Below are 22,772 nucleotides of genomic sequence, written 5' to 3'. Positions count from 1 at the left end.
TAACTGAAGGTCAAATGTTCCGTCAGGGTCCACGGGGCCCGCTGGGATCGACCGGACCCCCCGGGAAACCCGGCAGAAGGGTACGTGAGCCCCCCGAGTCCAATGAAACCGTAAGGCTTCCGAGATCCTCCTGATGGTGAAAATGTCGCCCTTTGCAGGGTCGCGCCGGTGCGGACGGCGCCAGGGGAATGCCGGGTCAGTCTGGACCCAAGGTACGTGGGACCCGTTGGGACTTTTCTCGGGACGCCGCATCGTTACCGAAGACCGTTGCGAGATTTTTTCTGTTTGGGTAGGGCGATCGCGGCTTCGACGGCCTCGCCGGACTCCCCGGCGAAAAAGGACACAGAGTGAGTGATCGGTTTCCGCCCCGTTATGGTTCGCGCGCTTCCGGGACTAACGCGAGGGCTTCCAGGGCGAAGCCGGACCCCACGGGCCACCCGGTGCACCCGGCGAGGACGGCGAGAGGGTAAGCCCAGCGCCGCGTTCTTTGATTTGGTTTTTCACCCTACTTGTACACAAAGTGACCATTTATGTCTTTTTTTTTTTCCACCAGGGAGATGATGGCGAGATCGGACCTAGGGGACTTCCCGGGGAACCGGTGAGTGCTTCTTTTTTTTAGAATAAATAGATTTTCGGCAATTTTTTTGCGGTATTCTCATGACAAGCAATCATGAGGGTGTTTAAGGGAATTGGTGTAGCGATGAAATCGGGTTTTCATGCGTGCAATTTTTGCGGGATTTACGGTACTCTGTTTTAAGCCTAGCAACTTTTTGTGAGGGTATTTAAGGGAATTGGTGTAGCGATGAAGTAGGGTTTTCATGCGTGCAATTTTTGCGGGATTTACGGTACTCTGTTTTAAACCTCGCAATTTTTTGTGGATTTTACTAAGCGCGAGTTTTGCAGGTTTACGGAATTATCATAACATGAGCAATTTGGAAGGGTGAATTGGTGGATGGATGACTTAGGTTTGGCAGGTTTACATGTGTGCAATTTTTGTAGGATTTACAGTACTCTGTTTTAAACCTCGCAAATTTTTGTGGATTTTACTAAGCGCGAGTTTTGCAGGTTTACGGAATTATCATAACATGAGCAATTTGTAGGGGTGAATTGGTGGATGGATGAATTAGGTTTGGCAGGTTTACATGGGCGCAATTTTTGTGGGATTTACGGTGTTCTCATTTCAACCAGTAGATTTGTTAATAGGAATTTAGAATTTTATGGGATTTACATTTGTCTCATTTAAATCTGTACAATCATTGTGTTCTTTATTGTACCTCTTATATTAAGCCTTGCAACTTTGGTGGGATTTCTGTACTTCACTTCGAACTTGTACAACTTTGAGGGATTGTCGTCATATTTTAACTCGAGTTTAAAAAAAATCTGTGAGTTCCAATTGTCTGATTTTCAGCCTTCCAGCTTTTGCAGGATTTACGGCAGTCTCGTTGAAGGTGTTTTGCGGTCATTATTTGTTTTGTCCACTAGGGTGTGCTAAACTGGCCTGATGACAAGTGGAAAACTGAATTTAGAGTGGAGTCAATTTTTGGCTATAATTTCAAGCGGGACGCACCACGAAAAGAATGACATAAATCAATGTTTTCATATTTTGAATCTGCTTAATTTTTGTCCATTTTTTTGTGTGTTTTCTTTTCATTTTGGTTTACCTTGAAATCACAGTGAACTGGAGCAGGATTTTATGTTATGACACGTCTAAAATTACATCTAGAAAATGACGATTTACAGATTTTCTCATAACATGAGCAGTTTTGACGGGATTTAAAGGAATTGGTGGAGGGATTAATTCGGGTTGTCTTGTTGTCACATGTGCAATTTTTGTGGGATTTAAGATACTCTTATCTTAAGCCTTGCAGACTTTCGTGGGATCCAGTGTTCTCATTTCAACCAGTAGATTTTTTAATAATTGATATAATTTATTTAATAAATAAAAGACAAAATGCAGCTGTCACTTTTTTTTGGGGGGGGGGAGGGGGGGGGGGGGCAATTACTGTCTGTAATTGCCTTTCAAATTCATCTTGTGGGCCACCAATGGAGAAGGTCACTTGAGACAAAAGTGATGTCACTAAATTGAATTAAGTTGAAATAAATTAAATGAATTTGTGTGTGTGTGTGTGTGTGTGTGTGTGGGGAGGGGGGGGTTATGATTAATAATTGACTGTGGACGGGCGCCATGGCATTTCTGATGTCATTCTCCCTTTCTTCCAGGGACCCCGCGGTTTGCTGGGACCAAAAGGACCCCAGGGCCCCGCCGGACCTCCTGTGAGTCTCCCCCTGGCAACTTTCACAGCTAAAGCTACGGCTAACAATTTTGGATGCTTATGCTAATACCCGGTTTCACGTGGCGTCCCGCAGGGTGTCACCGGAGCGGACGGCCACCCTGGACCCAAAGGCAACATCGTAAGTGACCGGCGTATAGGCCATGTTTCATTTTGCAATTTCTGAGGGATTTCTGAAAACCTGCCTGACTTTTGCAGGATTTGCACTGGTCTTTTTGGGATATGTTGAGCTTATGCTGGGATTTACAGTCTTTTTTTCCACCTAAGTGACATTTATGAGATTTAGGATGGTCTCATTTTGACTTGCGCAACTTTGAAAGGATTTCTAAAAAATTAGCTTACACAGTTGTCCTAATTAAAGTCTTATTTGAAGCCGCGCAACTCGTGAGAGATTTATGCTCGTTTTATACTATCTAGCACAACATCTGAGGAATTCACATTTACCCAGTGTAACGTTTTGGGGAATTTACGGTCGTATTGACTTCAAACTTTGCAATTTTGGAGGGATTTAATATACAGTGGTACCTCGACTTATGCATGCCTCCTTATGAAAAATTCAGCTTATAAAAGACGGAAAAAAATGCCTCTAGCAACGAGAGAAAATTCGAGATACAAAAGCGACATTGTTGGCATATATTATGAGATAAGAGCCACCGACTTGACTGGAATGTAATACGTTATTATGTCTAACGTATTTGTTGCAGTTTGTGATGCATTTTTCGCTTAACTCGTTTCATCCACACTTCCCGCCAACAATTTACGCCGTAGAACCGACAAACATCAAGTGGACATTAGCTACGGCTAACATTGGACATATTCACATAAAAACACATATGTAACATACCACATTGGGCATCTGACATTCGCGTTGTTAGCGCGTCGTTAGTACTTTAGCAATGATGTCACACGGGAAGCACTTCGCATGACCCCAAACTAAACTTAAGCAAACTTACATGCTCAAAATAGTCCAAAAAAGAAATAATATGGCTCCTGTGGACTTATAAATGGATCACTGGAAATGTAAAATAAAAACGTACAAATTAATCGTCCTAAAAAGGTGTTTCTCCCTGCACTTATCATGAGGAGCATTTTTTTAAATTATTTTTTTAATGATATGTTTGGATTATTATGCACTAATATAATTCTAAAATGTATTATCTTTTTTTATGCATTTTTGTAATTTAACCATCTTCATTTGAAGGATTTGTGAGCATTTTGGGGGGCTTGGAAAATGTATTTTTTTAAATTTTTTACCCATGTTACTTGTGTTTATTTATTTATTTTTCTCCTGACCAAAAGGGACCTCAAGGAGAACCAGGACCTCCCGGTCAGCAGGGCAATCCAGGTGCTCAGGTGAGCAGAATTTGGAAAACTTAGTTGTCCTTCTTCCTGGAAAAAAAAAAAAAAGAAAATAAAGAGTTTCTCTTGCTTTTTTTTTTCCCTCTCTGCAGGGACTTGCCGGGCCCCAAGGTGCCATCGGGCCTCCCGGAGAGAAGGTGACGTCTCCGTTTTTGCGGATCTTAACTCTATTGAAGGCATAAATCTGCCGCCTCTGCAATCGGCGGACTTAATGGCATGCTAATGCAAATGCTAATGCTAAGTCATGAGCGCGGCGTGCCTCTGAGGCACCAGTGAAACATGGCCCCCATCCACTTTTTAATTACTCAACTATTCAATGATTTAGCTGCTTTCCTCCCACGCATTTCTAGTAGCGTATGACTATATATTTTCTTCTTCTTCTTTTTTTTTTTTTAAATAAACTTGCAGGGTCCCACCGGAAAGCCCGGCTTGCCAGGAATGCCAGGAGCTGACGGACCACCTGTGAGTACCCCCCCCCCCCCCCTTTTTTTTTAATCAAATGTCCTAACACATGTTTGTGATGCTAACGTCCATTTTGGAAATATTTTCATCTTTGTTTTTGGATTTTGTACATTGATGCCAATCAGTTACTCAAATACATTTGATTTTTATTTTATTTCGCCGCTTTTCCAGTCAAGAAATATATAAACAAGACACGACGAATGCAAATTCATAATTAGATCATAAAAGAATGACATTTACAAAATTGAACATACTTTTGGCGATTTTTTGCAATTTAAAAAATCAGTCAAAAATGAGATCTTAACGAGTTTTGCTGTATTTTTTCTCTCAACTATAAAACAGATTAAAAATGTATAAAGTGCTTTGTTGAGCACAGCAATATTTGAATTATTTTTGTACAATTTCTATGTGCCATCTAACTCATTGCCAATTTGTAGCTTTAAAAAGAAAATGAATCAATACTCAAAAGTGGTGTCCAACATACGGCTCGGGGGCCATTTGCGGCCCGCCAGCTCCATTTTGGGGCCCAGTGGCAAAACATGAAAAACACATTTTTCGTATGGCATGCAATGCAATTAAAAAATTAAAATTATTATTATATTATTATAATTATTATATTAAAATTATGATTTTTTAAATGGTAGACAGCGTTAGAAAAATATTAGTATTTTTTTTAAATAACTCAAGTACATTATATTGGCAACGCTTGTTATTTACTGCTTAATAAATTAAAAGCAAAAAATCGTGGGCCTCATACCTTTTTTCCCCCGCATGCGACCTTGTGGGGTAAACATTTAGACACGGCTCGGTCTCCCCTCTTTAGCCGCGAGAGTCCAAAAAGCTCTTTGCGCTTGTTTTATTTGCCCCTTTTTCATTCCTCCGCTTCCATTTGTCGGCGGGCGGCGGGCGGGCCGCACCTCATCTGGGATCCATTTCCTCGCCAAAGTGGCGACGCGGCAAAGCCATCAGCGCTCCATTTCCTTCCAATCTCTACACACTCTTTCGGCTGAAATCAACAACGCGTGTGTGTCAACTCCATATATATGTATATATGTGTGGATGAAGTCCGCTTGCAAGCGGGGGAACTTTTGCGTTTGTTGACGTCCTCTAGTATAATCAGAACTTCCTCTTTTATTATCATCTAATAACGCGTCTTAACGATGATCTTGGGCCGACATAATGAATTTTTTTTTTACGAGGGCCATTACGCGCAGATGAGGCGGTATTAATTGACTGTGAGCATTTTTAGGGTCACCCCGGAAAAGAAGGACCTCACGGAGAGAAGGGACACATGGTAAGACGCTCGCTACGGCGCCATTGTGCGTGGCAAGAGCGCTTTTGACCTTTTGCTGTCCTCTCCAGGGACCCGCCGGCCCCCAGGGGCCCATCGGTTATCCCGGTCCGCGAGGCGTGAAGGTGAGCAAGCTGGAGAAAGGACAAGGGACTATGCTTTACATTTTGAAGGAATTTATATAGGTTACATCTTATTCTGAATCTGAAAAAAAGAGTTTAATGTAAATCAAAGTGCCTGAAAAAAAAAATGTCAATCCATATTCGATCCAGGGACGTTTTTGACCAATTGAAACATTTGATGCTGGAGAGAAAATAATGAATAAATAAGAATAAATGTAAATTGATTTGGAAGATGAATCCCTTGTTTTTTTCAGTTAATGGGGACTGAGAACCCCCGCGAAAAACGAAAATAGCTTTTTAAAAGAACGGTTTTTTTTTCCAGGAAAAGAACGACATTTTTTTTTAGTTTTTTTTTCTGGAAAAAAATTTTTATTATAAAATTTGAATCAGAATCTTTGTTAAATTATGATTTTTTTTTCATTAACAACCCTTCTGTTCCCAGAAAAGAAATCTAATTTTACTAGACTGAAACCGTTTTTTTTTCTACAAAATTTGAGATTTCAATTGAAAAAAATTGGGATTAAAAAATTGTTGATTCCATGAAAATCAAGTCGTTTTTTTTAAAGAGTAAATTTGTGCACCATTACAAATATAAAACGTCAGACAAAAGCCACACTGAGTAAGAATACAAAAACAAGGTGACATTTTTTTAGATATTTTTTTTTACATTATGAAAATAAAGCAGCATTTTTTTTTTTTTCATCTGTAAACTTTTCAAGTGGCGAATCTTACTTACTTGTGTACGTTGTTGCTCTTCAGGGCGCAGATGGCGTCCGCGGCCTGAAAGGAACCAAAGGAGAGAAGGTAAGAGAAGGCCCAGCGTGCGGCTGGCGGATGAATATTCACGGCACGCGGCGCGCCGGCCGTCCCCGTTGTCGTTTGAAGAATTTCCATTTAAATGGAGCTCGGCTTTTGTTGCCAGGGAGAAGACGGCTTCCCGGGCTTCAAGGGAGACATGGGGATCAAGGGTGACAGGGTAAGGCTTGTTTGTTTCTTCCTTTGTTTCCGAGTCCATATTTTACAAGATGGCGCCAAAAGAGCGAAATTAGGCGTCGTTACGATCGGCGAAGTCCGCTTTCCGGTTGGAATCTGGAGAGTTGCAGCCTTTCAAGTTGACTCATACTTAAGAATCCTAGTTTTTAACCTGTAACCTTGGGTTTTGGCCCTGAACGAGACTCACGAGTCTTAGTTTTTAACGCGTTCGATCCCAAAGATATATTCTTACATTTTTGTTCTTTTTTGGAAGCCTTCTGCGGTATTTTGTCCCATCATTTATTCTTTGCGGCAAAGGAATTTCAAATCAAAGAGAAAACATTGAAAGAACGCTATAGGGAGCTGAAATTTCACCCAGAAGTGCAAAATACTGCAAAGCTGGTTAAAATACCTTCTATGGACAAGGATTAACCCTTGTGCAGTACTTTGGCCGATCATTTAATCTTTACATCAAAGGCATTTCAAATCAACACTATAGGGAGCTGAAATTTCACCCAGAAGGCGACAACCAGGAATGCAAAATACTGCAAAACTGGTCAAAATACCTTCTATGGACAAGGATTAACCCTTGTGCAGTATTTTGTCCCGTCATTTAATCTTTACACCAAAGGCATTTCAAATCAAAGAGAAAACATTGAAAGAACTCTCTAGGGAGCTGAAATTTCACCCAGAAGGCGACAACCAGGAATGCAATATACTGCAAAACTGGTCAAAATACCTTCTATGGACAAGGATTAACCCTTGTGCAGTATTTTCTCCCGTCATTTAATCTTTACACCAAAGGCATTTCAAATCAAAGAGAAAACATTGAAAGAACACTCTAGGGAGCTGAAATTTCACCCAGAAGGCGACAACCAGGAATGCAAAATACTGCAAAACTGGTCAAAATACCTTCTATGGACAAGGATTAACCCTTGTGCAGTATTTTGTCTCGTCATTTAATCTTTACACCAAAGGCATTTCAAATCAAAGCGAAAACATTGAAATTACATTCTAGGAAGCTGAAATTTCACCCACGTTACAACGTTGGGTCATGGTGAAAGCATGCAGCTTCTCACCTCAAGTCGTAACATAGAGTTATACCCTTGTACGCTGAATTTTAGCCTAAAGTAGCTTCCATAAGGCGCCGAATTGACACTTCACACGTCAAAGCATCCGCTCACCTCACCCTGACTACAAAGACATCAATGGCTCTTTAGACCCGTCAAATCCCTGGAGACCTTCCTCCAGTTCCACGAGAAAATCAATATGAAAGATTAAAGGCTAATCCAACATAAAAGATGTGTCATGCTTTCACATTTTGGACCATATCTTTTCTTAGCATCAGTGCTAACGTTTGTGGGGAATGCTAACGCTTGACTTGTCCCGTCCACTCAGGGTGAGATCGGACCGGCGGGATCCAGAGGTGAAGACGGTCCCGAGGGGCCCAAAGGTCGCTCTGGTCTCCCCGGGGATTCCGGTCCTCTCGGCCCATCTGGCGAGAAGGTAGGAAGCTGTGACAGTCGTGTTGCTAGCATGTGAAGCTAACGTAGCAGCCATCACTCATTTGGGTATATCATTTTCCAGGGTAAACTCGGAGTGCCTGGTTTGCCCGGATACCCGGGACGACAAGGACCAAAGGTAACAACTGAGGACACTTGTACATTTTAGCCAAAAATGTGTAGGTTTTCATTTTCACGACCTAAGTCTACTTTGCAGGCCGTAATGCTAATTCTGTATTCAAGTAAAACACCGCATAAATACATATACCAAATATTGTCTTTTTTTTTTTCCTCTCATAGGGGTCTCAAGGTTTCCAAGGCTTCCCTGGTGCAAACGGAGAGAAAGGAACTCGGGTATGTGAGACTCTGTATGTCAAAATAGTGCATGACATAGTATGAGAGCATAGCGCAACAAAGTTAGCATAGCATAACATACGATAACACACAGCAAAACAGACATACTGTAGTATAACATAACAGAGCATAGCATTGTGCGGCATAGCATAGCAACAACATAGCATGAGGTAATAAAAATAGTTCAGCCGATCATAATTTAGCATAACTTAGCCTAGCATAAAAAAAATGGTACTTTGCCTTTTGTCTATCCAAACAGGCTCATAAATAGTTCTGGAATTGGAATGAGAGGGAGAAAAAAGAATTTCACTTACCTCCTTTTTGTGTCCGCAGGGAACGGCTGGAAAACCGGGGCCACGTGGCCAGCGAGGACCGACGGTGGGTGTCTTAGTCAGCAGAGTCGTGACACGGGCAGATGGCCGTCCTGGCACCTCGCACAACTCGCACAAATTCTGAGGGTCTTGGCGTGATATGTAAGCGTTCCTGCTTTTCTGCAGGGCCCTCGTGGTGAGAGAGGACCCAGAGGACCCACGGGAAAAGCTGGACCAAAAGTGCGGCAAACTTTTACTTTACATGTCAAGTCTATGGACATTTTATTATACTTTTCATAATCCTTTTTATTCTACTCATAAATGGATTTTTTTTTTTTTTCTTTCCGGCAGGGCAACTCAGGGACCGACGGACCACCGGGACCTCCCGGCGAGAGGGTAGGTGACTTTCTGAGATCTCAAAGTCGTCATTCAGATCAAGTTATTAATACGTGCTGGTGATTGTGTGTCAGGGTCTGCCAGGACCTCAGGGACCAACCGGATTCCCAGGACCAAAGGGCCCACCCGTAAGTATTCAGCCCTTTCATTTTTTTACACAACTGTATTCCTACACATTTCTCGTTTGTGATCGTTAAATTGATCCAAAAGGTCAACCAATACTAGATTCAGCTGCCGTCACTGGTACCAGTACCTTGAAAGAGGGTCGCGTATTGGCCCGAGGCTGATACTTAGTATTGGTGCTTGCCGATCCACTATATGCTATAATTGGTTCAAACTTACTCATAGGGGGAAAAAAAAACAACTTTCTGTGGTGTAATATGTGATTTTGTGTGGTTCCTAAGGGGCCTGCCGGGAAAGACGGACTTCCTGGACACCCTGGACAGAGAGGGGAGACCGTGAGTGGTCGTCTAAAACTCAATCGTCTAAAACTCATTTTTCAAGTACTGAAAAGTCACGCATTTTTTTTCCTCCTGCAACACGCAGGGTTTCCAAGGAAAGACCGGCCCTCCTGGTCCTCCAGGTGTGGTCGGACCTCAGGTGAGCGCTTACTCCAACAAAATAGAACCACTAGGATCATAATGAATCCTACATGGTGGGATTTTAGAAACAATTTTCTAAAATGACAAAAGAGAATCTTAAAACTATTCCTTGGGATTTTGCAGGGACCAACAGGCGAGACAGGACCAATGGGCGATCGTGGCCACCCTGGACCCCCTGGTCCACCAGGAGAGCAAGGTCTTCCAGGAGCTGCCGGCAAGGAAGGTGCTAAGGTAAGTGGTCAATGGGCCAAAAATGACTCCCCATCATTGTTGATCAAAAATATATCTAGACTAAGAGGCAAATCCGCTTCCCTTGAGGGCCTCATGGCATTGTCTTCTCCCCCCGCAGGGCGACCCGGGACCCGCTGGCCCCGCCGGTAAGGACGGCCCACCCGGCCCCCGAGGCTTCACCGGGGAGCGCGGACTGCCTGGCCCTGTGGTCAGTATCATCTTTTTTCTGCGTTGTCATTGCGTAACGCTCGTGGGCTATCAAAAGCCAACGAGACCTTGCGTGGGCTTGAAAAGAACGAGGTGATCCTGATTTGTTTGTTCACAAGCCCGCACACAAAGTCCCGCAAGTTATATAATCCGATCCTACTTTGATATTGAGCCAGAAACAAACATTTTGAAGACAAAAGCTCAAGATCTGGGTTGTGTTGTGAGACCTCCGCTTGTGTTCGCAGGGGGCTCACGGTCTGAAAGGCAACGAGGGTCCTCACGGCCCACCTGGCCCAGCTGTAAGTACCTATGCACCCCGCTTTCATCCTTGAAGGAAGCTCAGCGTCGATCCTTTTTTTTTAATGTGATTCAAAGGCCTTCGTCTTCTTTAGAAAAAGCAAAACTAACTGATTGTGGACAATTTGTTCTACAGGGTTCTCCTGGCGAACGTGGTCCCGCTGGCCCCGCCGGACCCACAGGCCTGCCCGGACGTCCCGGTCCCCAAGGACCACCGGGTCCCGCAGGAGAGAAAGGCGGACCGGTAAGGAAGTCTCGAGTCCTGAAAATGAAAAGATAACCGAAGCAATGAGGAAGGGAGTGTTGTTACTAACCCCAAAATGTGGAAAATTATCGGATTGATACCACAAGGTTCAATTTTACAGAGAGTATAAAAGGGCTTTAGTACAATCTCCATGAGTTCAAACGATCATTGTGATTCATGAGTCCTAAAGCTGTGTCTGAAATTGTTCTTAGGGAGAGAAAGGTCCCCAAGGTCCAGCCGGAAGAGACGGCATTCAGGGACCGGTGGGTCTGCCAGGACCCGGGGGACCCCCCGGACCACCCGGAGAGGACGGGGACAAGGTGGGATACTTATGTCAGCTTTTTATTCCAGTTGCAATACTCTCTAAAGGTGTTTATTTCATCTGCAATTATGTCTGAAAAATGTCTGGGTCGACCACATTTTTTAATAGCTGAGTTGTTTGTTAGGGAGAGCTTGGAGAACCCGGCCAGAAAGGAAGCAAAGGTGACAAAGGCGAACATGTGAGTTCATCTGATCTTTAGCCTTACTCTTAACGGTAGATTATCATCAATTAACATGTCCTTTAAAATCAACAGGGTCCACCCGGCCCCACCGGACCCCAAGGACCCGTCGGAGCTCCTGGTCCTGCTGTGAGTGACATAATTTCCGCGCACCGGTCCGTGTAAAATTGGCAACTGACCTGTTTATCTGATTGGGCTGTGCAGGGAGCAGATGGCGAGCCCGGTCCCAGAGGTCAGCAGGGTTTGTTTGGCCAGAAGGGAGACGAAGGATCCAGAGGCTTCCCCGGTCCGCCCGGCCCAGTCGGGCTGCAGGTAAGACAAACGTTTGTGGTGGTGTGGAGAGATTTTTTTCCCGGTACCGCTGCGATTGACTGACGCACCTCTCCTTGTCCGCAGGGCTTGCCTGGTCCACCTGGCGAAAAAGGAGAAACGGGCGATGTTGGTCAGATGGTAAGTGAAACGCTCATTTATTACGCAAAAGATATACGTGTGAACATAAAATTACCCATATAATCATAATTAATACAGAAATCGATTCTCAGAAGGTTCTATTTTTGACAATCCTATTTAAGACCCTTTGTTACGCTGCTCTGTCAGAGTCAGTGCTGCCACACTTTTTTTGTGGCAGAAAGTGGTACTACAAAATGACCACAACTCTAAATTTAAAGTATACTTAATACTGTGAAAATGTAAAGAAAAACAGACATCTTATGAAACAGCCATAAAGCAGGTGGGTTCAGAATAAACTTTGATTGAGCAGGGGTTCATGTAATTCAAATAGATTTCGAGATTTTCACATTGTTTCAACATTTTTTGTCAGGGTCCACCAGGCCCACCTGGACCGAGAGGCCCGTCCGGACCCCCGGGTGCCGACGGTCCTCAGGGACCACCCGGCGGTATTGGCAACCCCGGCGCTGTTGGCGAGAAAGTAGGTCCTTCCTCTTACGCTGCCGCTCCGCCTCCCTCCCACACTTTCGTTCCTTCGGCGTGTTTGCACTTTTCGGTACATCTCGGATAGCTGTTTCCTCTCCTGGGAACCCGACAAGTCGGTGCCTGGTCACGACTGGCTGTCCCACAGATCCGCTCCATTTGCGGAGACGGATTGCGGCAAATGACACTTCCGCTCGGGCGTCCTTCTTTCTTTCCCCAGACGGTCGGGTGACGATTGTAAACAAGCCAACGCCACCCCGCTCCAGTTTACTTGATTTAAGAGGAGATTTGGCTGTGCGCAAACAGTTTGCGCGGCCGTTCTGTCGGTACCACAAACAAGTCGCATCTGTCGGGTGACAAACGCGTTCATTAACGCCATAAGCCAGCTGACGGGAACCCTCCGCAAAGGCGTAGATGAGTGTCGCAGTAAAAATTCTGTTCAAATAACGGCAGAAGAAACAGAAGAGTTGTAAAAGTTCCTAATGAAGATACTCGCCGTTCTCGTGGTCAAGAAAACACCGACATACAACCTGATTTTTCAGAGAAGGGCTATTTGAAAGGGGCTTGTTACGACCTTAAATTACGGGCTGTAAACCGCACCGGTATATAATCCACAGAAGTAAAAATCGAGAAAAAACAAAACACTGGATTATTGGGCGCAGGTCGTAACGTCAAATATTTACACACAAAGATGCTGTATGGAAGTTTTCCAACATCTTCACCTGACCTAGCATATTTTCAACATAGCAATATTAAAAGCAGTTTTTACTTAAAATTTATCGTCTCCCTTTGTTGACTTGAATCATTTACTGAACACACGCATTGCACATAATTCATATATACAATCATGTATGTTTATCTATACATAGATTTTCATATATCTATCAAAGAGACAAACCTTTAGTCAAGATCTTTTTCGAATTATACATATTTCTTATGTTTTAATACTATATTTTTAAAACCTTTTTTAACAGCCATTGATTCACATCTTTTCAGTTCTATTTCAGTTATTCCATAAAATGACACCTTTAAAATACACACATTTTCTTTACCAGTGGCCTGCCCCCTGGTGGCTAGTAAAAAAAAATGCAGATACACCACACTGGGGCTCAAACCGTGAGAAAAAAGTTGCGCGTTTTAGCCCGAAAAATTACAGCGTTTTAAAAGGTGAATGACCAATTTAGGGAACTGGCTTCATCCCGCGATTCCGTGTCATCAGATTTTACAGTGCGATACAGTAAAGAAGTCAACCTTTGAAGAAGTATGAAAGGGGCTTGTCAAAAAAAATGTCCGGATTGACTTTGTACCATTGATACACAGCAAGAATCTTGAGAAATGCCTTTCACGGGCCTCTGATGGCTCAATCTTCTCCCTTGCGAGATGACGACGCCGCGCTATCGCATCTCTCTTCGGGCTAATGACACTTCCGCCGAAATGGCACTTTTACGAGGCGGAACATCAGCATAATAACGTGGCTGAGTAGCTGTCAATCACGCGGGCAACCGAGCTCTTGTCAGCAGAGGAGAAGCAGTCAGGCCCAGAGGGGATGTAAAGTCACAAGATAGGGTCTTCGTTCATAAAAATGGAGATAGGTTTTATTGTGAGGAGAACTAGCGGCTTGTACCACAAGTGTTGGCATTATTAAATCTCTCCAGAAAAGCTGCTATCGTCGACAACTCTCCTAAAACGATCCTCTTACTCTCTCTCCAGGGAGATGCCGGTGAGACCGGAGAGCCGGGTCTTCAGGGAGACGGCGGTCCGCCGGTGAGTGACTTTGTCATTGAACTCCAGCGGGAACATACAATTTATTCACAGTCCATGAAAACCACATGACAGGTTCCGTTTCATTTCCTTTAAGGCACTTTGTTGCACTAAATATTCATGCGTGCTTGCGTTATTCCAGGGACCGAGAGGAGAGCGAGGAGAGAAGGGAGAGGCCGGCCCGGCTGGTGCTGCTGGACCACCTGGACCCAAGGGTCCCCCTGGAGATGATGGTCCCAAGGGCAGTCCGGTAAGTTCCGATCTGGAGTCATCTCGTCGCTGTTTGTAAAGAAATTCGCTTTGACTGTTTCGACTTCAACTTTCAGGGTCCAAGCGGATTCCCTGGTGATCCAGGTCCCCCCGGAGAGCCCGGCCCAGCTGTACGTATATATCTAATCTGTGAGAGCAAATGTTGTACACGTTGTGGTCTAGTGAAATGAAGTCTGGATTCTGCTTGTGTTGTGCAGGGCTTAGATGGTCCACCTGGCGACAAGGGAGATGATGGCGAGGCCGGTCAGGCCGTAAGTGTCGCTTGATTGTTCGTTAATTTTACTTTACGTGTGTTCATTTTATGAAATTTCAAACTAGGGTTCCCCTGGACCCACTGGAGAGTCTGGACCCTCGGGCCCACCAGGAAAGAGAGTGAGTACACTCTTCTCAGGCCACTACTATCGTATACCAAGAAAATAATCATAAAATGTTTTCTCAAACAGGGACCACCCGGAGTGACAGGACCCGAGGGGAGACAAGGCGAAAAAGGAGCCAAGGTAAGACATCAAATCAAATAGTAGAATTGCATTGCAAAAATCTAAAGTCTATGGACATTTTAAACGTCAAATTAGTCAGGGGGTCTGCACTCGCAAGAAATCTGAAATACTTGTGTCGACATTACTGTTCATCTGCCCAAGGTGAAGCTAAAACCATTTTGTGTCCAATTGTGCAGGGAGAACCCGGCTTGGAAGGTCCTCAAGGAAAGACCGGTCCTGTTGGACCTCAAGGATCACCTGGCAAACCCGGTTCCGAAGGTCTGAGAGGAATCCCTGGCCCTGTTGTAAGTTTAAACACTTAAAAAAAAAAAATATCCAATTTTTCTTGCGAGCCCAACGTCACTGCTTGTTATTTGCGCCCAGGGGGAACAAGGTCTTCCTGGTTCTCCCGGTCCAGACGGACCTCCGGGTCCAATGGTAAGTTTAACCTTCGCGCAAGTGTGTTGGCGGGTTTGCGACCCGGATACTAATCGGTGTTTTCCAACGTATAACAATCGCAGGGTCCTCCTGGATTGCCTGGTTTGAAGGGAGACTCTGGTATCAAAGGAGAGAAGGTAAGGCCATAAACTGAAACAACAAAGACTAATGGACTCATTTCCTGGCCGATTGATCAGCTGTGTTGTTTGCCCGCAGCTATCAAACCATTAGAGCCCTAGCTGACAGTTAGATGTATGATGGTGCTAATGTCTCTGCTGGTGTGTTATTGACTAGCTGTATGCTCTCTCCTCAGGGCCACCCGGGTCTCATCGGTCTTATTGGACCACCGGGCGAGCAGGGAGAAAAGGGCGACAGAGGTCTTCCCGGTCCGGCGGGAACTTCAGGTCCCAAAGGAGACAACGTGAGTGACAAAAGGTCGCAGGGAAAATCTCAAGGAAGGTCGTACAGAAAAGGGTTCAGTGTTTGCTAGCCATTAGCAAACGAGAGTAAAAAAAGAAAGAAAAAAAGAAAACGCTCTGTACCTTTACACATCTAGTGTAAATCCAGCCATCTATTCTATCCACAGAAACTGGAAATTGCAAGCTCTTAGCCTGTGACATTACTCTCAACACAATCTAGAAATCCTGCCATTAAGTAACAAACAACTAGTCATTCTACTTTCCTTTTTTCTTTAGGGTATCGCTGGTCCATCTGGTCCTCTTGGTCCGAACGGTCCACCCGGATTACCCGTAAGACTCCAACGTTCATATGTCGCTTAGTCTCGTTTGATGAAATCATGCTGACGTTATCAATTATGTGTCCTCAGGGTCCTCCTGGTCCCAAAGGTGCTAAAGGCTCATCTGTAAGTTGTCGGATGAATATAAGAGCGGTCATACTGATTTGATATTCCCTATATTTGAGTGTTTTGTTTTTTTTTCTTTTCAGGGTCAAACTGGACCTAAGGGAGAGACTGGTTCACCAGGAATTCCAGGCCCTCCGGTAAGGCAAAACATTTTGACCGGCTAGCAGTTAATGATTCTGATGCGCTAACAAAGAGTTCTCAAACATTTTACCGGATTAAAAAATGGTTCAAGTACCAGTTTGAACATTTAATAAGGTGAAACCTTCCTCTCTCCGTAACAGGGCCCACCAGGTGACGTCATCCACCCACTGCCGCTCCAGGCCCCCACCAAGGGCCGCTCGCGCAGAAACATCGACGCTAGCCAGATGATGGACGACGAGCCCGCGGACGCCAACTACAAGGACTATGACGACGGCATGGAGGAGATCTTCGGCTCCCTCAACTCGCTCAAACTGGAGATCGAGCAGATGAAGCACCCATTGGGCACGCAGGCAAACCCGGCCCGCACCTGCAAAGATCTGCAGCTGTGCCACCCGGACTTCCCAGACGGTTGGTAGCCGCTGCGCCGTAAAAAGCCGACAACAATCCAAAATCGAACATCTTCCTGAAATCCACGCCCCTTAAGGCACACGTACAACACTAAAGCTACTATCAGGACTACGCTTGTGCCAACATACGGCAATCCCAGACAAAATACATAAACCTAATGCGGTTTTTCGTATGTTGCGGGGATTTCAGTGAAAGACAAGTCGATACGTTCGGACAGAATATTTTCAATCTGTTAACTTCCTCGAGGGTGAACTGAAAGTCCCGCGACTCTCCACAGGCGAGTACTGGATCGATCCCAACCAGGGCTGCTCCCGGGACTCTTTCAAGGTTTACTGTAACTTCACAGCCGGCGGCGAGAGCTGCATCTTCCCCGACAAAAAGTCTGAAGGGGTGAGTAGGGGCGCTGCTATTTTTAGCTTTTGGCTTCAACGGAGCGAGTACCATCACTCCCGTGCTAGCGACCGTACGGCTTCATACATAATCAGTGCTTCGCGGTAAATTGTGTTCATTTTACTCTTGTACCCATGTTACCGGCCTCTGTTAGAGTACAGGGAGGATCTGTGTAGGGGGGGGTATTACCATATTACCATTCTAAGTCCCCCCTCGCTTGCACATTCTTACCTTTATTCATGTCTGAACAACGGGCATTGAGACCGAGACAATTTAACCAGTTTTTGCTTCAGTACATAAAGCGAGCTGTCTGTCGGGTGGGAGTGCTGCGTGTCGGCCATTTTAATGAGGCCTCTAGCCAAGGCACCCAGCCCCCAAGCCCACGGAGAGGCGGAATCAGTTTGCTTAAGATGAGAATAATGAAGCTAAGGCGAAGAAGAAGAAAATAAATCCCGCCTTGTTAAGGCTTTGCGTTAGCCGAACGCTTCCTATCCAGTCGGGGGTTGGGGTGCAGTTGCCTTGCGACTGCACTTGAGATTACTTGTATCTGTACTGTTTACTTTTTTGGACGACATTTTGATTCTCTTTACATTTAAAAAACATTCATTTGTCAAAATGGGATAATTACAGCAGGACCAGAGGGCCGTAAAGTCAAACGAGTTTGGGATTTTGATCGATTGAGATCTTTGGGTTGAATGAGGCTTCGTGGAGTCAATGGATTGGTAGAGGTACAATCCAGTATTTTACAATTGTAGGGAATGTACGGAATTGTTCGATATGCTACGGTTCAACAACTGCTCCTCGTTAGGCTAGGTAAAATTTTCAGTCGGAGAAGCTAATTTAGTTTTTTTCAGTGAATTTTCTACAGTTGCAAGACCACCTAATGTATTTCTTGAAGTGTTCCTCTTAAGGCCGCTCCTTTTATCCACTCTGTTCCCTTTCAGATCTGAATCGATAGTCCCCTTCCATCTGTTACTTGGTCGTCATTATTTTCTTTTTCTTTCTTCCATTTTACATGACGTGTCTTCTGAGATGTTGTCTTCTAGTTATCCTCGCGACATGTTCGAACCATCTCAGTTGTGTACTTTCTTTGAAACCGGCCAAGCCACGATACAGTCATTTTTTATTCCGTCTTTTCTTGCCACACTGGACCTTCATGGCAACGTTCTCATTTCCATTTCTTTCTTTCTATTTTCTACAGCTTGCAATCTTTTTATCATTCCTGGTCTAACCACGTCTTTGTGGCCGCCCGCATTATGTATAACGAACTTCCCGACGTATCACTCAATTAGCGCGTTAATCCCATGATGACATTTTTAATCCAGAGCCGGAGACAGCTTCCTCCATGTCAAAGAGCTGAGGTCTGCCGCTCTTTAAATAGCATCGCAGCAAAGCCCCCGGCGGGCGGACTCTCGTTGTTTTCATTCGTCTCTGCGTACGCCGCAATTTTTACAGCGGCAATTAGCTGCCAGCTGCAATTTGTTTGAGGCGAAACGGCACCTCCGCGCAACGGTCCATTCCAGCAGGTGTGGACGGCTACCCCGACTCCTCGCAGCCCCCAAAGGACGAGGGAGAAAGGGCTGAAGTAAACATCCCTCCCCCGAGGACAACACTAACAATTTTTTCCTTCCTGTTGATCCGTGCCCCCCAGGCTAGACTCACCTCCTGGTTAAAGGAGAACCCCGGCTCCTGGTTCAGTGAATTCAAACGCGGTAAACTGGTAAGCTGGCTTTTCCCAGACTCCTTTTCCCTGAATGCCTGTTATATGGTTTTTACAGAGCAAAATGGCAAAATGGCCCAAAGACTCACCAGGCACTTGGTATAGTCACTACAAGAGAGGTTCCCTGGTAAGTGGCCCCTTGCCTGCGGCCCAGGCTGGGATTTTGTGGGCCCCCAGACTCAGCATGGTTCTGGTACCGCACCTGACGTACAGTACAATACTCGGAAAAAAATAAGGGATATTTGGCTTCTGGGCGACATTTCAGGATGAACTGAAATTTGACCCGAAAGCCCAATGTCCCTAAATTTTAGGAGTAGTGTATGTACGGTATACGCGGCGCACGTGGCTTGACTTGATGTTATGATGGTCTTGGCGGTGCATGACTCGGCATGAGAACGCATGCTCCTTCAGTCCGAAAGCACAACTGAGACGGACGGACCCAAGGGCCCCGTTCTGCCGCCGCCCTGTCCCAAGTCCCAAGAGAGTGGCTGTATGTCCCGATGCCGTAATGACAATGGCTTTCCACTGCAATTCGAAGTCTAAAAAAAGAAATACGATTCTGAAAGGTTTCACTTGAAGGCTGCGTTTGCACATTTGCCACTTAAATCCGTTTTGGGGGAATTCAATTGTTATGGTCCAGGAGTTGGGATAAATTAGGATTAGTTTTTGGGTCTACAATATATGGTTATGTTTGTGGGGTCTAGCTCACTGATTCTAAACTACTTGGGTGTGGAACATTACTGCTTATGCAAAACTTCCTTGGCAGATAGCCAGGGCTTTGGCACAGTTTAACGGCGAGGTAGAAGAACAAAACAAAAACTAAAGCAAGCCACCGGATACGGTTCCTAACATATAAACAATGCCAGAGACTAGAAGATGTACCCGGTGCATCCGAAAAAGACCTGAACCGGTATAGACGGTTTTACAGAATGCCAGCTACCACCTTCAGGAAATACCTTGCCTCCCAGTTGCTACCCCTACTCTTAGCAATGAAACTATCAATGCTAAATGTAAACTGTGGGAAGGTGGGTTTGTGTAACCACCCCAAACTGAACCTCCCGCCTTTCCTTTGCCGCCCTTACGCAACACTCGAGCCATCGGGTGTAGCGTATTTGGCTCGTTTGATGCCGAACACAACCTTCATTTCTGAAACCTTCTTCAAAATGGAATTCGACTTCCACTGTAGAAGTTGCCAGTCAAACGGGTCAGGACACTTAGTCAGCAGCCACCCGGGTGCTTCTGGGAAAAAGTCCTTTGAGGGTGTTATGATGATGATTATCAAGAAGAGGTAACATTCTTGCTTCTACATTCTGGGCAACGGGAAGACGCATGACGACTAGAACTCTTCGAGCCACGGTTGGCCACAGAACAAAAAAATTACCTGCAACTTTCACATTCCCCCACCGATTCAAATCATCGGCGTGTCTATTCGGACTTGGATGTACCGTAGAACTGGTCATCAAGTCTCGTGTTGGTGTGGCTACCGTGGCTCAGGAGATGCATGCGAATGAAGGAACGGAGTGAATGAACGTGCATGGAGAAGACATGGAGACAAAAGGACACTTTTCGCCGATGGCTGCCATTCCGCATGCGCCCCAGTAAGTTTGTCGGGAAAGAACAAGTCACAATGTGGACCTTAATGGAGTTCTCATGGTTGGTATACAAATCGGGATCCGGGGCTCATGCTGTCTCTTCATGCTAACGGGATCCGGCTATAAAGCTAATGATAATCACCTCATTTAGAGACCATTAGCATATGGTTAGCATAAAGGAAGATAAGGTTTTGATTTGATAAGTTTCATCATCGTTAGCGCATTTCCAACAACGCATTTACAAAGTCGCAGTCATAACTAATCATTAAAAGATGCAATTAGCGTATCGCGCGGGTTTATTAAAAAAACATGCTGAAAGCTTGGTAGTGCAACATTGGAAAAATTCACTAACGTTTTGGCAAAGAAGCCGATGAACACTGAAGAGCCCTCATTAAGGTTCCGAGGCTTCTAGTTCAAACGTCTTGGAATTTTCCTACTTGGATTTGCACCGGAACGTAAAGATTCAAAGTTCAAGAGGTACATTTGTAGTTTTGTAACGCAAAAGCTATCAATTTGATCGTCACTAATTATCGTAACGCAATCATAATAGAAGATCAAAAATACGTTGAAAATTTTGTGTTTTTGTTGTGATCAATCAAAAAAATTTCCCGGAAATTCCCATGTTTAATGTAATGTGAAATATAGACATGAAAGTTAGCTTAAAATGTTACCATCGTGATTATATTAACAGAAAAACTTTGTGATAAAAAGGTGGGAAAAATGTACACTTTCATCCAGCAATCAGTTTTTTGGTTGAGATCTGTATCGGAAAAGCTAAAAACAAAATAAGATATATTAACTCATGTAGAAGAAAAATTCATCATAAAACTGTTGTAGATGTAGCCTGAAAATAACCGAATTTACCTCTGAATTATTACTTTGTTTTGGATCGGAAAATCCAGAAGCAATTAGCATTAAAAAAAATAATCGTAGTTGTTGCCAGTGGCTAACCAACGCAGATCAAAACTAGCTGAAAATGTCATGATAGAACGCCAAGGAGGTAAATATGATAAATCATAAAATTAGGTAAAAAATCCACTAACGGTTTCGATTGATAGCTGAAAACGTGGCAAAGCATCAAAGGTCACGATCACAGTTCATATCCTCGGATTAAATGTTAATTTACTCACCGACTTCGCCGCTATCACCACGCTAGTTTTTTCGCTGGCGTCGTTTCGGCGTTTCCCGATCGTGCTGAAATCAACTCCTTGTCGTTGCAGCTGTCCTACGTGGACGCGGAGGGCAACCCCGTCGGCGTGGTGCAGATGACCTTCATGCGCCTCCTGAGCGCCGCCGCCCGCCAGAACCTGACGTACAGCTGCCACCAATCGGTGGCCTGGCACGACCAGGAAGGCGACAACTACGACAAGGCCATCCGCTTCCTGGGCTCCAACGACGAGGAGATGTCTTACGACAACAACCCCTACATCCGCGCCGTCATCGACGGATGCGCGGTGAGGAAGCCGCTTTTGTCCTGGAATTATATAACACGGTCATTTCTGTACCGTAAGGTGCACCGCTTTATTAGTCATGAACACGTACGTCGTACCGTATACACGCGTCGTATTAAAAGGCGCGTGCTCAAACATATAGTCGGGAAGGGTTAGGGTTAGGTTAGGGTTAGTGGACGTACATAAAGTTCTCTGAATGGTTCCGTTTCCGGTGTGCGTACTCAACGTATTGCGTAATGTTCTCTGATTGGTTGTACGCACTGTGAGTTTTGCGTCCCTTGGGAAATGTTTTGAGGTTCAGTCGCACATTAACAGTTTGAACAGATTTTGGGATTCGCAACGGGTTTTACGGCACTTAAAAATTTGGAGGAAATGAAAGGCTTTTATTTGCGCTGTTTGGTACGGAAACTGTGGGAAATTGCAAATGTCGCTGATTCGTCATACGTCTTCGTCAGTCCGTTTCTTTCGAGCCGAACCGAACTATAAAGGTCGATCTGTGGATCCGTTGTTTTATTTTACCGATACGAGCGGCGGGCGTCCGTCCATCTGCGACAGACCGAAGAAATGGCCGCCTCAATCCCGACCGAAACGACAAATACGACGGATGAAGGGCCAATTTCCCTCACCGGTTTCTCGTTATTTGTCGTCGGCAAAACTGAAAGCTCACTTCAGTTATATTAGAATCGCAAGTACCTATTCTAAGTATCGGGATACCAGGTTGATATCTGGGCTTATTTCAGAGAATGAGAATGGCTGGCGATTGGCCGCTCCCTGGAGCAGTTTTTTTACCACAAAAAACCCCACAAAAACGGAGTATTACAACGCCGCGGTTTGTTTTGCGTCGTTCCCAAAATGGAGCTTCCTGGAGCTATGGAGCTGAAAAATAAATTAAATAGATCGAATTTATAAAAAGAAGAAACAAGATTTCGACCTTGAGTTTTCTGCCTGGTTTCTCTATGTACCGTAAATTTCACCCATTCCGTTTGCCCGTACTTATATTATTATATTATTATCCCGTACCTATACTATATTATATCCTTATTCCGTACCTATACTATACAATATCATTATTCAGGACCTATATTATATTATATCATATTATATTATATTATATTATATTATATTATATTATATTATATTATATTATATCACTATTCCATACCTATACTATACTATATCATTATTCAGGACC

The 22,772-nt window shown here is 44.5% G+C and overlaps 1 protein-coding gene and 2 long non-coding RNA genes across 3 annotated transcripts in view; 1 reads left to right on the top strand and 2 right to left on the bottom strand.

The window, feature by feature from the left end:
• Positions 1-22,772, top strand: part of col5a1 (procollagen, type V, alpha 1) — a 65,366-nt gene that overhangs the window by 40,847 nt on the left and 1,747 nt on the right. The window contains exons 17-66 of the mRNA XM_088434888.1: positions 27-80; positions 159-212; positions 294-347; positions 413-466; positions 554-598; positions 2,221-2,274; positions 2,368-2,412; positions 3,591-3,644; positions 3,743-3,787; positions 4,059-4,112; positions 5,362-5,406; positions 5,475-5,528; positions 6,285-6,329; positions 6,448-6,501; positions 7,896-8,003; positions 8,085-8,138; positions 8,300-8,353; positions 8,687-8,731; positions 8,851-8,904; positions 9,016-9,060; positions 9,135-9,188; positions 9,465-9,518; positions 9,607-9,660; positions 9,786-9,893; positions 10,012-10,101; positions 10,346-10,399; positions 10,534-10,641; positions 10,854-10,961; positions 11,088-11,141; positions 11,217-11,270; positions 11,346-11,453; positions 11,538-11,591; positions 11,962-12,069; positions 13,782-13,835; positions 13,975-14,082; positions 14,159-14,212; positions 14,300-14,353; positions 14,421-14,474; positions 14,546-14,599; positions 14,776-14,883; positions 14,963-15,016; positions 15,100-15,153; positions 15,330-15,437; positions 15,712-15,765; positions 15,843-15,878; positions 15,962-16,015; positions 16,160-16,427; positions 16,705-16,817; positions 18,469-18,537; positions 21,350-21,583. Coding sequence (XP_088291014.1) covers positions 27-80; positions 159-212; positions 294-347; positions 413-466; positions 554-598; positions 2,221-2,274; positions 2,368-2,412; positions 3,591-3,644; positions 3,743-3,787; positions 4,059-4,112; positions 5,362-5,406; positions 5,475-5,528; positions 6,285-6,329; positions 6,448-6,501; positions 7,896-8,003; positions 8,085-8,138; positions 8,300-8,353; positions 8,687-8,731; positions 8,851-8,904; positions 9,016-9,060; positions 9,135-9,188; positions 9,465-9,518; positions 9,607-9,660; positions 9,786-9,893; positions 10,012-10,101; positions 10,346-10,399; positions 10,534-10,641; positions 10,854-10,961; positions 11,088-11,141; positions 11,217-11,270; positions 11,346-11,453; positions 11,538-11,591; positions 11,962-12,069; positions 13,782-13,835; positions 13,975-14,082; positions 14,159-14,212; positions 14,300-14,353; positions 14,421-14,474; positions 14,546-14,599; positions 14,776-14,883; positions 14,963-15,016; positions 15,100-15,153; positions 15,330-15,437; positions 15,712-15,765; positions 15,843-15,878; positions 15,962-16,015; positions 16,160-16,427; positions 16,705-16,817; positions 18,469-18,537; positions 21,350-21,583 — 3,609 coding nt within the window. The remainder of the gene's footprint in view (positions 1-26; positions 81-158; positions 213-293; positions 348-412; positions 467-553; positions 599-2,220; positions 2,275-2,367; positions 2,413-3,590; positions 3,645-3,742; positions 3,788-4,058; positions 4,113-5,361; positions 5,407-5,474; positions 5,529-6,284; positions 6,330-6,447; positions 6,502-7,895; positions 8,004-8,084; positions 8,139-8,299; positions 8,354-8,686; positions 8,732-8,850; positions 8,905-9,015; positions 9,061-9,134; positions 9,189-9,464; positions 9,519-9,606; positions 9,661-9,785; positions 9,894-10,011; positions 10,102-10,345; positions 10,400-10,533; positions 10,642-10,853; positions 10,962-11,087; positions 11,142-11,216; positions 11,271-11,345; positions 11,454-11,537; positions 11,592-11,961; positions 12,070-13,781; positions 13,836-13,974; positions 14,083-14,158; positions 14,213-14,299; positions 14,354-14,420; positions 14,475-14,545; positions 14,600-14,775; positions 14,884-14,962; positions 15,017-15,099; positions 15,154-15,329; positions 15,438-15,711; positions 15,766-15,842; positions 15,879-15,961; positions 16,016-16,159; positions 16,428-16,704; positions 16,818-18,468; positions 18,538-21,349; positions 21,584-22,772) is intronic.
• LOC148412002 (uncharacterized) lies at positions 3,374-7,525 on the bottom strand. The gene is made up of 3 exons (XR_015867942.1): positions 6,262-7,525; positions 4,870-5,118; positions 3,374-3,680 (listed from the first exon to the last, which is right to left on the bottom strand). It is a non-coding gene; the product is annotated as an uncharacterized LOC148412002 (long non-coding RNA).
• Positions 9,507-21,597, bottom strand: LOC148412001 (uncharacterized). Its single transcript, XR_015867943.1, has 4 exons — positions 21,260-21,597; positions 11,522-11,553; positions 11,321-11,447; positions 9,507-10,659 (listed from the first exon to the last, which is right to left on the bottom strand). It is a non-coding gene; the product is annotated as an uncharacterized LOC148412001 (long non-coding RNA).

This window comes from Hippichthys cyanospilos, chromosome 15 (genome assembly GCF_059441005.1).
Source record: "Hippichthys cyanospilos isolate Australia breed blue-spotted pipefish chromosome 15, RoL_Hcya_1.0, whole genome shotgun sequence".
Taxonomy (NCBI): Eukaryota; Metazoa; Chordata; class Actinopteri; order Syngnathiformes; family Syngnathidae; genus Hippichthys; species Hippichthys cyanospilos.
Note: the sequence above shows the minus strand (reverse complement) of the source record. Positions and strands in the feature narration are given on the sequence as shown.